The sequence below is a fragment of the Chlorocebus sabaeus genome, chromosome 9, assembly GCF_047675955.1.
Source record: "Chlorocebus sabaeus isolate Y175 chromosome 9, mChlSab1.0.hap1, whole genome shotgun sequence".
NCBI classification, from domain to species: domain Eukaryota; kingdom Metazoa; phylum Chordata; class Mammalia; order Primates; family Cercopithecidae; genus Chlorocebus; species Chlorocebus sabaeus.
Genome location: NC_132912.1, coordinates 95,614,470 through 95,630,931, shown reverse-complemented (window position 1 = coordinate 95,630,931; position 16,462 = coordinate 95,614,470). Strand labels below are relative to the sequence as shown.

At 36.1% G+C, this 16,462-nt stretch overlaps 1 protein-coding gene across 9 annotated transcripts in view; it reads right to left on the bottom strand.

Annotated features, from left to right (window-relative positions):
* The window catches only part of EXOC6 (exocyst complex component 6), a 304,230-nt gene that overhangs the window by 152,665 nt on the left and 135,103 nt on the right, over window positions 1–16,462 (bottom strand). For 7 of the 9 annotated variants that reach the window (XM_073019177.1, XM_073019178.1, XM_007963577.3 and 4 more), the window contains 4 exons: window positions 12,766–12,937; window positions 11,435–11,482; window positions 11,256–11,346; window positions 6,779–6,824 (listed from right to left, as the gene is read on the bottom strand). In XM_073019177.1, coding sequence (XP_072875278.1) covers window positions 6,779–6,824; window positions 11,256–11,346; window positions 11,435–11,482; window positions 12,766–12,937 — 357 coding nt within the window. Of the gene's footprint in view, window positions 1–6,778; window positions 6,825–11,255; window positions 11,347–11,434; window positions 11,483–12,765; window positions 12,938–15,478; window positions 15,571–16,462 lie in introns of all 9 variants that reach the window. The other 2 variants (XM_007963581.3, XM_073019179.1) reach the window with 2 other exon arrangements.

Sequence of the window (16,462 nt, the reverse complement as noted above, 5' to 3'; positions counted from 1 at the left end):
TTAAGATGAAACAGATTTCAGAGCAAGGAAAATTATTAGGGATAAAGAACATTACATAATGATAAAATGGCCAATTCTCCAAGAAGACATAACAATCCTTATTGTGTATGAAACTGACAACAGAGCATCAAAATATGTGAAGCAAAAACTAATAGAACTGTAAAGGAAAATAAATAAATACACTATTACAAGTGCAGACCTCAGCAAGCCTCTAACAAAAATTGACAGATCCAGCAGGTAGAAATTCAATAAGGACATAGTTGAACTGAACAGTACCATCAATCAACTGGATCTAATTGACACTGATAGAATACTTCATCCAACAACTACAAAATACACATTCTTCTCAAGCTCACATGGAACATCAAGACAGATACATTCTTGGCACAAAACATGCCTTAACAAATTTAAAGAAACGGAAATTATACAAAACTAGTACCATACTTAATGGTGGGAAACAAGATGCTTTTCCCCCATGAGATTAAGAACAAGGCAAAGATGTTCCCTCTCACCATTCCTAGTCAACATCGGACTATGTGGAGTTACTAGCTAGTGAAATAAGACAAGAAAAAAGAGGCAATAAGACTGAAAAAAGAAACAAAAGTCTCTGCAGGTAACATGAAATCTATCTATGTAAAAACCTTCAATAAAAAATTTTCTGGAACTAATACCAACTCTGATAGAAGTAATTAAAGAAAATCTAAATAAATTGAAAGATATTCCATATTAATGAATAGGAAGACTCAGTATCATCAAGATACCAGTTCTTCCCAACTTGATCTACAGATTCAATGCAATCCCAATCAAAACCCCAGTAACTTACTTTGTGAACATCAACGTGATTCTGAAGTTTATATAGACAGGCAAAAGACCCAGAATAGCCACACAATATTGAAGAACAAAGTTGAAGGATAGATGACACTATCCAACTTCAAGACTTAATACTGTGTAAAGCTACAATATTAAAGACTGTATGGTAAAGGCAAAAGGATTAACAAGCAGGCCAATAAAATGAAACAAAGCACAGAAATACACAAATACAGTTAACTGAGGAAATTCAATGGAAAAAGAGTAGTTCTTTCAACAAATGCTGCTGGAATAACCGGACATTCACATGCAAAAAAGTAAACAAATAAATGTAAACAGTGACCTTCACTTTTTATAAAAATTAATTCAAAAGGGATCACAGACCTAAATGTAAAACATAAAACTCTCAGACTCTAGAAGATAACACAAGGGAAATTTTAGATGACCTTGGGTTTGGCAATTAGTTTTTAGAAACACCAAAGCACAATCCATGAGGGAAAGAAAAAAGCTAAATTAGACTTTTCTGATTTAATTTCATTAAAACTAAAACTTTCTACTCTTTATTTTATTTTTTTTGAGACGGAGTCTCACTGTGTGGCCCAGGCTGGAGTGCAGTGGCCCGATCTCGGCTCACTGCAAGCTCCACCTCCCGGGTTCACGCCATTCTCCCGCCTCAGCCTCCGAGTAGCTGGGAATACAGGCGCCCGCCACCACGCCCGGCTAGTTTTTCGTATTTTTAGTAGAGACGGGGTTTCACCATGTTAGCCAGGATGGTCTCGATCTCCTGACCTCGTGATCCACCCGCCTCGGCCTCCCAAAGTGCTGGGATTACAGGCTTGAGCCACCGCGCCCGGCCAACTTTCTACTCTTTAAAGACACTGTTAAGAAAATGAAAAAACAAGCCACAGACTGAGAGAAAATACGTTCAAAACACAAATTGAATCAAGGACTTGTATCCAAAATATAAAAAGAACACTTAAAACTCAACAGTCCAAAAATAAGCCACCAAATTAAAAAGTGATCAGAAGACTTGGACACCTCGCCAAAGAAGACATACATGTGAGAAGATGCTCAACATCATACGTCATTAGTTAATTACAAATTAAAGTAACAACGAGATATCATTACACATCTATTAGAACAGGCAAAATCTGAAACAATGACAACACTAAATCCTGAGGAGGATGTGGAGCAACAGAAACTCTCATTCATTTTGCTGGGAGTGCAAAATAGTACAGCCACTTCTGAAGACAGTTTGGCAGATTCTTACAAAACTAAACATACTCTTGCCATATGATCCAGCAATCGCATCCCCAGGTATTTACTGAAATTAATTGAAAATTTATGTCCATAAAACCTGCACACAAATGTTTATGGCAGCTTTATTTACAATTGCCAAAACTTGGAAGCAACCAAGATGTCCTTCAGTAGGTGAATGGATAAACTATGGTTCATTCATACAATGTAATATTATTCAGTGATTAAAAAAGAAATGTTATCAAGTCACGAAAGGACATAGAGGAACCTTAAATGCATATTGCCAAGTGAAATAAGCCAGTCTGAACATGTTATACATATATATTGTGTTATTTCAACTATCCGACATTCTGGAAAAGATAAAACTATAGAAACAGTACAAAGTTCAGTAATTGGCAGGGGTTCACAGCTGGGAAGGATGAGGAAAGACAGGGAACACAGGAAATTTTTCAGGCAGTGAAACAATTCTGTGTAATACTGTAATGGATACATGATATATGTCTGCCAAAATCCATAGAACTGTACAACACAGAATGAACTCTACTGTAAAACTATGAAACTATGGACTTTGGCAAATACGTATGTATCAATATTGGTTCATTAGTTACAGTAAATATGCCATATTAATGCAAGACATTAACAACGAAAAAACTGCTTGGAAAGAAGAGAAAAGTATATGGGAACTCTGTACTTTGTGTTTAATATTTCTGTAAACCTAAAACTGCTCTAAAAAATAAAATCTATTAAATAAAAAGTATAAGCAAAAGATGTGAACAAACACTTCACAAAAGAAAACATACAAACAGCCAAATACCAAATAAAAACGCACTTATGATACTTAAAGATCTCTAGAGAAGCCAATTCCAAAGATTTTCTTGTCACCGAAATTCAACATACCCAAACCTTTATCATCTAGATGCCCTGCACTGTGTCTAACCTAAATCCTTTCTTTCTACAGTCTAAACCCATGATTTTTCTATCCCTGATTTCACTGGTGGTAAAATAAATAAATAAATCTGTTTACTCTGATCTATAAACAATCAGTCATCAGGAAAATGCAAATTGAAACAATGAGATACTATTTTATACTTACCAAAATGGCTCCACTAGAACAAACTAATTTGCAAGGATGTGGAGCAAATGAAATTCTTTTATTAATACATTGCTAATGGAAGTATAAATGGTACTACTAGAATAATTATTTTTTAAATTATATTTTTAAAGTCTATTTTTCAAATCATATTTTAAATAGAAAAGTATTTAACGGTTTCTTAAAAAGTATAGCATTCATTTATGCTATCACTGACCAATTCTACTCCTATATATTTACTAAATGGAAATACAAACAAATCCCTACAAAAAAGACTCGTACCTTAGTTTCACGGCAGTCTTATTCATAACACCCGCAAACCTGAAACCACCCAAATAGCAACTAATGGATACATAAACAAATTCTAACAATAAAAAGAAATTTGCAACCACAGATGAATTTTAAAAATATTATCAGGAGTGAAGAAGATTCCATTTAAATCAGTTCTAAAGACAAACAAAACTAATCTATGATGCTAAAACTCAGAAAGTGGTTATTTCTAGAGACGGGAGGAGAAATTGGAAAGAGGAATGAGCGAACTGTGGGGGTGACGGAAGTATTCTGTATCTTGTTTTGGTGGTGGTGACTGTGAGGAAGTATAAGAAAGCTTTTGGGTGGCAATAACATTCAACATCTTAAACCTGGTGGCTACACAGGTATGTTTATTTTAGTATAACATAAACAAAAATGCACAAGTCATAAGTCTACAACTCCAAGAATCTCTAAAAAGCAAACACAAGAGGCTACCTGAAAAAAAAACTGAAGATCAAAAAAGAGCTCCTAGAAATTAAAAATTAGCAGAAATTTTTAAAAATCAGCACCACCTTTGGAAAGTAAAGATGAAATAATCTCATAGAAAAAAAGAGCAAGCAGACCAAGAGATTTTAAAATGTCAAAAAAGAGATAAGAAAATTAGAGAACCAATCTAGAAGACTGAACTATTAATATCCTAGAGAAATAATCAAGAAGACAGAAGAAAAAAATAATTCAAAAAAACTTCCTAATGCTTAAGGATATTATGAGATTAAAGGATAATTTCCAGATTAAAAGAAGGCTCACTAAGTACCCACCACAAAGAAGGTAAATAGACCCACATCAAAGCACATCATCAGGAAATGATAGACCACAGAGGACAAAGAGAAGGTTCTAAAAGAGAAAAGGTAGGTCACAAACTGACAACTTCAAAGCGTGTGTGTGTGTGTGTGTGTGTGTGTAATAAGTCACACACATACATCTTAGTTTCTTGTTTTTCTTTTTGTTTTTCTTTTGAGACAGGGTTTTGCTGTCACCCAGGCTAGGGTACAGTGGCTCAATCTCAGCTCACTGCAACTGCCTCCCTGTCTCAAGAGATCCTCCTGCCTCAGCACCCAACCCCTACAACCCCCTAGTAGCTAGGACCACAGGCACACGCCACCATGCCCAGCTATTTTTGTTTGTTTGTTTTTCAGTAGAGATGGGGATTTACCATGTTGGCCAGGCTGGTCTCAAACTCTTGAGCTTAAGCGATCTGCCTGCCTTAGCCTCCCAAAGTGCTGAGATTACAGGTGTGAGCCACTGCTCCCAACCTATACATCTTAGTTTCTAAATACCATTAATACTAAAAGGAGCTAGGGTACCCTGGAGAATGGCTGCTTCCAGATCTGAGGCAAAAAAAAAAAAGCACAATGAGAGCTTCGAACATCTTACTGTATGATAAACACAAAAATACTCAAAGACAGAGACGCAGGAACTGGCTTGAGGGGTTTCTCTTGTTAAATTTGAAACAATTTGTGCATCAAAATGAATAATGACAATAATAAATTATATTTATTTTTAAAATGCATAAGTTCACAACAATAATCAGGAAAAAAAGAAAAAAGGTGGTGGGGGGGAATAAAAAGCTCTTCTCTATATATAAAAAAGCCAGTTAATAAATGTTAAAGAAATAATAGCATTTTTAAAATCAACATCTTGTAAATCCAATATAATAATGGATTAAGGCAAGAATGATAAAACTACTGGATGAAAAGCTGTTAGGAAACAGGACCCACAGATTACTTATTAATTGCAAAGAGAAAAATATACTTTTTCAAAAGACATCTGGTAGACTTCCCCTTAACCAAATGATCAAATTTAGCATAACCTAAGGACAACATGACTTTATAAGCCTCCTGATGTCATGCAATGTGAGGTATCACTTACGTCATACTCTTGCCAAAACCTTTTAACCTGAATCTAAACATGAAGAAACAACAAGATAAATCCAAAATGCCCTGGTCTACAAGAGAACTGACCTGGAGTCTTCCATTGAAAAAAACAAAGAACAGGAGGACTGTTCTAGATTAAAAGGGACAAAAGAACACATACCAATCAATGTTTTCAGGAAGGGAAAAAGACCTAAGACATTTTGGGGATAGTCGAGAAAATGTGAGTATAAATATTAGATTATATTACTGAAAAACCAATAATGCCCCAAACTGGAAAATAATATGGTAATAATTAAAAGTTAGTTATTTAAAGACATAAATGTAAATACCAAAATAATCCATTAAAAGAGGTAGAAGTTTTTGCTCCTATAAAGAAGGAATGGTGAATGGGAAATAAGAAAGGTGATATCTGTTTTTTTTTGTTGTTGTTGTTGTTTTGCAGCAAACACATAGAGCAATTATTTGGATCTTTAAAATGTGAGGATATATAACACTGATTTAAAAAGAGAATATATTATTAATACATACGTGAAGAAAATAAGACTTTCAGAATAGTTTTTGGCTTGTTTATTATAGGGAAAAAATCATTCTACTAAATTGCACTAACTGGTAAAGCCTAATGAAATTCAACATGTAGCACCATGAAGCAGAACACACACACATCTTTTACTATAGGTCTGTATATGATGTGTTCTGATAATTAAGTAGTTACTAACCAGGAAGAAATCATTTTTTCCCTAGTCCAAACTGTCTCATTTATTCTGTTTTTTCTATGTTACTTCTGAATCGTTTGGTTTTTTTCTTTTCTTTTTGTGGGGGGTTGGGGGCAAAATGAGGTCTCCCTATATTGCCCAGGCTAGTCTCAAACTCCTGGGTTCAAGTGATTCTCCTGCCTCTGACTCCCAAAGTGCTGGGATTACAAGCATGAGCCACGATACCTGGCCAAAATTGTCTTTAAAATATTTTAAACATCACTATATCCAATGCTCCTATGGCAATCAATAAACTACTTTACTTTCTTTTTCATCTGTCATATATGCATTTGAGTTATAAAACAGAATGTGACCTACTACATTCACCCAGACTGTCAAAATATAACTGCCTACACTGTTTTCCTTCCACAATATGCACCTAGCCCTTAGTTACATGCAATATTAGTATGTTGGTAAGTTAACCAGTATTTTCATTCCTGTTCAGCTATTTGTCCTTGATCAACATTACTAATCATTTATATCATTTATAAAGGACAATGATTCACTAATAAAAGGCTAAGATTTGTTTTAGTGGATTATCCTGATGCACGAATTTTAAGTACAAAGGTTAGGGTAATGTAGACAGCAAAACTCATGATTCACTATGATTTATAGTAAATGTATCTGTCCTTTCAATAACAGAAAAAAATTCTTATTTAAAACAATAAGAAAAAAAACCAACTCACCTTTTGGCACTCATCTGTTCTTTCAGCTTACTGTACATTTCTAGCACTGCATTAAAAAATGTAACATTTTAGCTTTCAAAATGAAAAGAAAATATTTTGAGAGATGAAAATAATCAAAGCAGGAAAGAGTATATTACAAATTCATTAGACTTCTACACCTTGAGTTAGGCTAATATTTTCAGATAAAATGTTAAATACTTCAAGTATATAAAAACATTTTAATTTCCTTATATACTGAACGTTTTATCATATATACACATATATATACATACACACACACACACACACATACATATAGATGTATTACACTGAACCTGGAACACTTGTATATGCTAACACATATAACTGAGACATTAGCCTACTAACAATTATCCTATCCAGAAATTACTAATATTTCTTCCCTGAAATAGAACTGGCACTTTAGACTTTAGTTATTTGAGAGAGAAAGTTGAGTGTAAGATTCATTGATTTTTGACTCAACATACAACATACCAAACAAAATAACACACTTGTGTTAAACTCACTATAAACAAAAGTTTATACCAAATCCACAAAGAAAGAAAAATGTCACATGCTTACAGCAGTAGAAGTGAATTATAATACAGCCAGAAATAAACATAACAAAGCATCTTGATTCATTTCATCCTTTCTATCAAATGCAATTGTTTTATAGAAAGGAACGCAATTATTCAATAAATTAATCTTTGCCAATATAATATAGTGTCACCAAAAGGGTTTTTAACCACGTAGATTATCCTTTAAACTTAGAATGTCAAAGTACAGAATGAGTACACACTTTGCTTTCCCTCTACAATATGGATAGACAACACTTTTTTTCCAGATTTTTCTACAGTCATATGACTCCTCCTATGGGCCTCCAAGTTTACAAAAAACATTGTTTATGTGTCTGAAAACCATAAAAACTACAATGGTAGCTATAGTGAATCAACCCCGACTCTGTCGCCTCACAGGACCCTATGTTTATCTCTATATACATATTGTAATGTAATTTTTTTCACATTTTCCAACCAAAGCATCAGACGGAACACATAAACTGGGAGAGAGTCTGCTGCAATAAGTATAACCTTTCTTTGAAGTCTCCAATCTTAACAATTCATGTAAATTTCATACCTATCTCATACCATTTCCATATAAAAATAATGCTTTCCTCAAAAACAGTAAAAACTAACAGACCAGGAAAATAAATCCATTGTTTATGCTGTGATTTTCTTTTTTTTTTTTTTTGAGACAGGGTATTGCTCTGTCACTCAGGTTACAGGGCAATGGCACAATCATGACCTACTGCAGCCTCAACCTCCTGGAATCAAGCAATCCTCTCACCTCAGCCTCCCAAGTAGCTATAACCACCAGTGCGCCACCACACCTGGTTAATTTTTTTTTTATTTTAATTTTCTGTAGAGACAGGGACTCCCTATGTTGCCCAGGCTGTTCTCAAACTCCTGGCCTCAAATGATCCTCCCACCTCAGCCTCCTAAAGTGCTGGGATTATAGTCATGAGTCACCATGTCCAAGCTATGACTTCTTATATCCTCTCATACTCTTCCTAATCCAAGGAGGAGTTAGGCAACTGTACTGTAACTAATGACTTACTTGTCTTTATTCCCATAAGATCTGTGAACTCCAAGTATCTGAGACAGGTCTCAGTCAATTTAGAACGTTATTTTGCCAAGATTAAGGGCATGCCCATGACACAGTCTCAGAAAGTCCTGAAAACATGTGCCCAAGGTGGCCAGGGGTACAGTTTGCTTTTATATACTTTAGGGAGACATGAGACATCAATCAATATGTGTAAGATATACATTGGTTCAGTCTGGTAAGGCGGGACAACTCAGAAGTGGGGGCTTCCAGGTTAGAAGTAGGTAAGAGACAAAAGGCTGCATTTTTTTGAGTCCTTGATCAGCCTTCCACTGAATATCCAATTTAGTCTGGCCCAGTGAATCTGCATTTTTACACAAATAAAAGCGCAGAGGAAGCAATCAGATATGCATTTGTCTCAGGTGAGCCTCAGAAGGATGACTGTGAGTTCTGTCTGTCCTTTGTCCACAAGGAATTTTCAGTGGGCAAATTGTGAGGGAGTATGTAGCTTCTTATCTTTGCAGCTATCTTATTCAGGAGAAAAATGGGAGGCAAGTTTGTCTGATACAGTTCCCAGCTTGACTTTTTTCTTGGCTTAGTGATTTTGGGGTCCCGAGATTTATCTTCCTTTCACAGATTATAGGATCCTTCAAAAGCCGAGATTGTGTTATTTCCAACTTTATAGTTCCAATACCTACCATGATGCCTGACATGCGCGCGCGCACACACACACACAGGTTTATAAGTGGATAGTAGGACAGAAAGATAAATAGAGGAAAGTAGGTAGTTCTGGACGTGGCCATTAGGAACACAATATCTACATGAACTAAGAGTTGCTGTCTAGCCTTAAAAACAAAGACAGTAGCAGTAACAAACACCTGACCTCTACTTCCCTTTATTTCTCTATTTTAAAAAGCCCAGTACGTGAATAAGCTGAATTTGGCTCTTGCTCATTCCATCAATAACCAATTTTTAAGGTTTATTATCACACAGGGACAAAACATTCAAACTTAGAGGACACCTTCATAGCTATTACAATGCACCTGATGGTAGCAAAGAGGTATTGTTAAACATGACTGTAAGGAAATAGGTTTCTCAACCCTGAAACTTAACATAATAAGCCAACATTTTATTTACTCAAAGTTTTTACGTAAATATGTCTGGTCCATCAGAGATTAAGCAGAGTAGAATTTCACTGATTCTAAAAAAAAGAAAAGCTATTCTCACAAGTCAGAAAACAGGCCAGGGGCAGTCGCTCACGCCTGCAATCCCAGCACTTTAGGAAGCTGGGGTGGATGGAGCACTTGAGGCCAGGAGCTTGAGACCAGCCTGGCCAACATGGTGAAACCCCGTCTCTACTAAAAATACAGAAATTAGCCAGGTGTGGTGGCACATGCTTGTAATCCCAGCTACTTGGGAGGCTGAGGTTGCAGTGAACCAAGATTAAGCCACTGCACTTCAGCCTGACCAACAGAGTGAGACTCTGTCTCAAAAAATTAAATAAATAAATTAATAATAATAATAATAATAATAATTTTTTTAGCCAATAAAATCTGCTAACGGTTTTAACAATTTAATTTGTAGTCTAAGCTAAATTTACATTATAAAAATAGCATATAGCCAGGCACAGTGGCTCATGCCTGTAATCCCAGCACTTTGGGAGGCAGAGGCAGGTGGACCATTTGAGGTCAGGAGTTCGAAACCAGCCTGGCCAAAATGGTGAAACCCCATCTCTACTGAAAATACAAAAAGTAGGTGGGCATGGTGGTGGGCGCCTATAATCCCAGCTACTCGGGAGGCTGAGGCAGGAGAATGATTTGAGCCCAGAAGGTGGAGGATGCAGTGAGCAGAGATCGTACCACTGCACTCCAGCCTGGGAGACAGAGTGAGACTCCACCCAAAAAAATATATATATATATAAATAAAATATAAAATATCTCATTCTATTCTGCTGAATATGGAGGTTTAGGCTCCTTCCTAAAAAAAACAATAATAAGTTTCAAAATGGGACAAAGGATGGATTTAGCTTAGTATATTAAAAAAAAAAAAAAAATGGCTGGGTGTGGTGGCTCATGCCTGTAATCCCAGCACTAGGCTGGGGCAAGGGGATTGCTTGAGCCAAGGAGTTCAAGGCTGCACTGAGTTATGATCAAGCCACTGCACTCTAGCTTGGACAACAGAGTGGGACCCTATCTCTAAAAAAAGTAAAAATTAAAAGAAATTTTTAAAAGTCATATACTTGCTACCTTTTGTTTGAATAGAATGCATCCAACTTAAAGTATATTAAATCCAGGTAAAGAAAATACTGGTTAGTTTCCTCAGAATTTATCTGATGCCCAAGTAATATTTAGCCCCAACAAAGAGACCAGAAACAGCATTTCCAAAATAACAGGAGGAAAGGCAAGAATGGTGACGATCTGGCACTTCTGATGTTTTTCTTACCTCATCAGCACAATGAGATTGTGAGCAAAGCAAAAACAACCTGTTAAGTGACAAACAAAAAAACAATGGAAAACTAGAGGTAAAAAATCAGGCAAATCAGGTAAAGGTAACCAAAAGACTCTCCCCATGGGAAAGTATTCCAAGGAAAAACAAAAAAGGGTTATGGGGGACAAAGGGCAAAAGAGGCAGACAGGAAATGGAAATGTAGAAATTGCTGTTCTAGGAAACTGATGTGACATATAATCAAACAGGAGCTTTCTAACATGACAAAAGCATGAAAATTCACGGAATAAAAAGAACCTGAAAGATAAAGCATGGTCTATGTCGGGAGGCAATCACCAAATAATCTGTAATTCCCATACTAAAAAATCACTATTTGCTATTATTAAATTATAATTTTACCAAGCCAAACATTTTATTATAGACAAGTTTAACTCACCTGGAAGGCATAACTGCAACTTTTCTACTACAGTTGTAATATTTCTCTGCTGAATTCTACATCGAATGATATCTTCCGTGTGGACTATCACCTTAGAAAAGAAGGAATGTTCATATCTTTAAACAAACAGTTAAAGAATAACTACATACTGAATACACAGAAAAGTATCATTTTCTCACCTCTTTTCCAGCATCTTGAAACCTTCGGTTGGTATCAGTAACTTGCACCTTAAAAATTTAATTTCACCTTAGTTAGACAAATATGCATAAAACTGCCCTGATGTAACTGCTCACCCTTGTAATCAGATCATGCTTCATGAGAAACTTAGAACAAAGAAATGCAAATTCAAATTAACTCTACAGCTTGAACTTGAACTTTTGATTGAAAAGGGCTTTTGTTAACTTCAATTACTTATGACAGTTCTTTTTAACAGATTCTGTGGCAAACTTCTCAAATTTACTCAGGATTTTTGAACTTTACTTGCTTCTCTAAGTCTGTCAAACAATTCAAATCACTGACCCAATTGACCACTGGTCCCCTTTTGATAACTTCAATGAGGTCTATGTGCCATTCATTGTCTGTAGGAAATGGTGATTGCATTTTATGGTAATTAAACATTCATACTTTGCTGAATGCAAACACTGGGTGGTTGATTAACATCAAACACAGAAATTTCAATCCACAGCAACATTTTAATGCTGCAGGTGCAGGCAAAGCTCAACCTCAAATTTTCCCACATATTAAGTGACTCATTAGGTCATCATAGTAAGGAAGCACATTCTGGTTTATTAAAAATCTCATTAATTTCTGAACAAAGATGCTCAGTGACCTCATTGATGCTGTAGTTAGTCTCTTGTTATCTGAATATCCTTTATACAATGGTTTTCTAATCATAACCTTTGGTGAACCAGGGTCATTTTGTCTGCTTAGTGCTCTAAACGTAAAGAAAGATAAATAGGACAATTCTTATAATTAAATATTTTTTATCCTGACTGAACAAATCCAGGTCTCTTTTAATAAATAATGCTTTAGCTGTATGGCAGAAAGTGTAGACCAACTTTCTTTAAGAAAATACACACTGCTGTTAAACTTTTCAAAAAGTTTTAACATTATTAAATAATGCTGAGGCAATCAGCACTATGATAAACAACTATTTATGGTAAGTTTTTAAAGGAATTTTAGAGGGTAACATTTTATAAATATTGTACTAATTGTCATTTTAGAAATTCAAAAACTGCAAATAGGGCCTTTCATTGTATGCATGTTTTGAGTTCACTTCCCTGCATGGAAAGAAATCCTGTTAAGTCAGTGCATTACTTGCTTCAGAAAAAGAGATTACTCCTGTCATTAGCATGACAACTGTGTTAATAGAGCATACAGAGCATTCCCAAATACATACACAAATTCACTTCTTGAAAGTAACACACTTAATAATGACTTGTACATATGTACTATAAGACTTGAGTAATTTAATGAGAACAAAGGTAAACAATTTTAACATATTTCTTACCTTCAGTTTTTCTGCATCAGTCCTTACTTTAAGGAGTTCTGTAATAGCATCTACAAAACCCTGATGATGAAAATTACACATCTTTTCAATTTCCTTGTCATGATTACGGATACAAGCATCTAACTTTTCCATAAACTTCTTGTGTGCATTTGGTTGGTCATCATACACAGACCTGAATGTATATAAGAAAGCTAAAATTAACCAAAATGTATTCTTTAGTAAGCCTGATCTTTGCAAGAGCTGATATCTTAAAATTAAATCCCTGAACAAATAAACTGATGATAATATTATCTTTAGTAGAAATCATTTGTGTGAAAGTATTTTATTTCTTCTTGAACATGATATTAAAAGAGCCACACAAGCTCTAGATATAACATGAGGTGTCTGAAAATAAAGGTATGAGGCTCAGGAGATGTGGACCTAATGTAAGTTTTTAACATACTAACATTAAAAAAAAAGAATCACTGAGTGAATGAATGATTAAAGAATGAATGAACAAACTCATGATTTTTACAGCATTTACTATGTAAAGTAAATGCTCATGTTCTAAATGCTTTATATGTTAACTCTTTAATCCCCACAACAAGGCTATAAAGTAGGTATTGTCATTACCCTTGCTTTACAGAAGACTTACAGATTACTGAACTGCCATAAATTCCACAACCAGCAAGCAATAGCTGGGATATGACTCCTGACAGTCCGACTCCAGGGTTCACATTCTCAGGTGCGAGCCCATATTGCAGTCACCACAATGTTTTCTAAACATGGCATATTCATTCCTATTGTCTCTCAGCTCATGCTGTCTCCACAGAGAGCGCACCCCTCTATTCACCATGCAGTAAAGGACTACCCTTGCCACTGATTCCTGGGAGGAAAGCCTTTGGCATGCCCTGCCTAAGTGTCTTCTTCGTTTACATGAAAGCCCCCGACTGCCAAATAGCAGATGCTAACAGTGTGACTGATGGTGAGGCCTGAGGCCACACGGTTTTAGCTGTGGAGGGGAAGGAGGTCAGCAATGTGGGCAGACAGCCAAGTCTACATGGGTAGTCAGTCATGGCTATATGACCAAACCCCAGTAAAAATCCTGGATACCAAAGCTTGGATGAGCTTCCCTGATTGACGATATTCCATGCGTGTTACCACACATCACTGCTAGGAGCGGTAAGTGTTGTCCCCACAATTCCACTGAGAAAGGACAACTGAAAGTTCACTCGTGGAACTCTCCTAGTCCCTGTCCTATGTGCCTTTTCTGTTGTTGATTTTAATCTGTGTAGTTTTTTGAAAGTTTTTGTTGTTGTTGTTTTGCTGTAACAAACAGTAACTATGAGTATAACAACTTTGCTGAATTTTGTGAGTCCCTCTAGCAAATTTTTGAATCCGACAGTGGTCTTGGGAACTTTCCAAACCTCACCCCCACATCTGTTGCCCATTGTCTGAGGTTCATTTCAAGTCCCATTTCTTCCAGCAGGCCTTTGCCAATAATTCCCATGCCAAGTAATCTTTTCTTCTGCAGGACAGGTAAACTTACAACCCCTCACAGTTATTCTGACATGTAATCATATATTACTTCATATTATAATTTACAAGTTCTGTGTTTATATTTTGTTTCCCCAAATACGCCATAAACTTCTTGAGGGGCAGCCTCTGTCTTAGGTTTTTAATGAGTACACTCTCTAATACAGGACACCAATTATTAAGAATTTAGGCTCTTGGCAGCCAGTGGCTCACACCTGTAATCCCAGCATTTTGGGAGCCGATGCGGGCAGATCACTTGAGGTCAGGAGTTTTTGAGACCAGCCTGGCCAACACGGTGAAACACTGTCTCTACTAAAAATACAAAAATTAACTGGTGTGGTGGCAGGTGCCAGTAATCTCAGCTACTCGGGAGGCTGAGGCTGGAGGATCACTTGAACCCGGGAGGCAGAGGCTGCAGTGAGCAGAGATCATGCCACCGCACTCCAGCCTGGGTGACAGAGTGAGACTCCATCTAAAAAAGAAAAAAAAAAGAATTTAGGCTCTTAGCATCTATGCCTACATTCTAATGTAGGTCAAATATAAGTTCTATTTTTTTTTTTAATTTTTAAAAAAGAATTTAGGTTCTGTAAGAGCTGAGTTAGAACTAGGCTCTGATCTTGGACATATTCTCTTTTCTATCTCTCTCCATGTCATCTTGACTTGTAGCTTTAAATTCCATAAGCACACTGACACCTGCCAAATTTTTATCTCTGCCCTGACCTCTCCTCAAACTCATATATCTTTCCAATTAGATGTCTGATAAGCATCTCAAATATGTCCGAAAATGAATTCCTGATCTCCTTCCACAAAACCTGCCCTTCCCATAGTGTTCCTCATCTCAGTAAACCCCACTTTTCTAGTTGCTCAGACAAAAAACCTTGGACTCATCCCTGATTATTCTCTTTTTCCAGCAAACTACCTCCCCATTGGTATCACCCTGGACTAAGCCAATAACACATCTTGCCTAGATTACTGTCAACTGCTTCCTAACTGGTCTCCCTGATTCTATCCTTGTTCCCTTTCAGTCTGTTCTCAACATAGTGGCCAGATGACAGGTAATGGGAATTATCACATTAAAACCTAAGGCAGATCCCATGTCTCTCTTCTGCTCAAAATCCAATTTATCTTACAACAGCCTGTAAGACCCTACATAATTTTGCCTCTTGTTACCTCACTGATCTTTCTTCCTGTTACTTACTTTCCATTTTACTTATTCCACAGCAGCAACATTGGCCTCCTCGTGGCTTCCTTAATACACAGGCATATTCCCATCTATGCTACCTAGATAAACTAGATAGAGAGACAGATAGACAGACAGTCAGACAGACAGATATACACACGCACACACACTATCCCTTTCCCTGCTTTATTTTTTAATCTTCTAAAATAAAGGAGTTTATCACTATATCATTATTTCCACTATAGAATATATTCTTTGTTTCACACTTTTAAGTATTATCTGTCTTCCCCTACTGAAATGTAAGCTGCATGAGAACACAGAGTTTTTGTTTTGTTCCCTGCTGTATCCCGAGCCCTAGAATAGTGTCTATCATATAACAGAAGCTCAACAAATAATTCATTAATAAACGGATGAACTAATAGATGAATGGATGGAATTAGAAAAGGCACTTACTAGCAGTTTAACTTCAGGTAAGCCACCTGAATCCTCTAAGTATCAGTTTTCACAACCATAAAATAGGGATAAAAATAGCACATACAGCAAAGAACAAGTGGAATTTGAAGTTAAACACACAATACCATTTACATTAGCATCCTCCAAAATGAAATACTTAGATATAAATCTAAAAAATACATAAGATCTATAGGAGGAAAACTACAAACCTTTGATTTAAAAAAAAAATCAAGGAACTAAATAAATGAAGAACTATTCCATGTTTATGAAGAAGAAGACAGTATCATTAAGATATCAGTTCTTCCCAATTTGATCTATAGATTCAAGGCAATCCCAATCAAAATCCCAGCAAGTTATTTTGCAGACATCGATAAACTGATCCGTGGGTTTATATAGAAAGGCAAAAGATTCAAAATAGCCAACACAATATTGAAAAAGAACAAAATTCAGCCATGCATGGTGGCATATGCCTGTAGTCCCAGCTACTCAGGAGGCTGAGATGGGAAAATTGCTTGAGCCCAGGAGTTTGAGACTGCAATGAGCCATGAT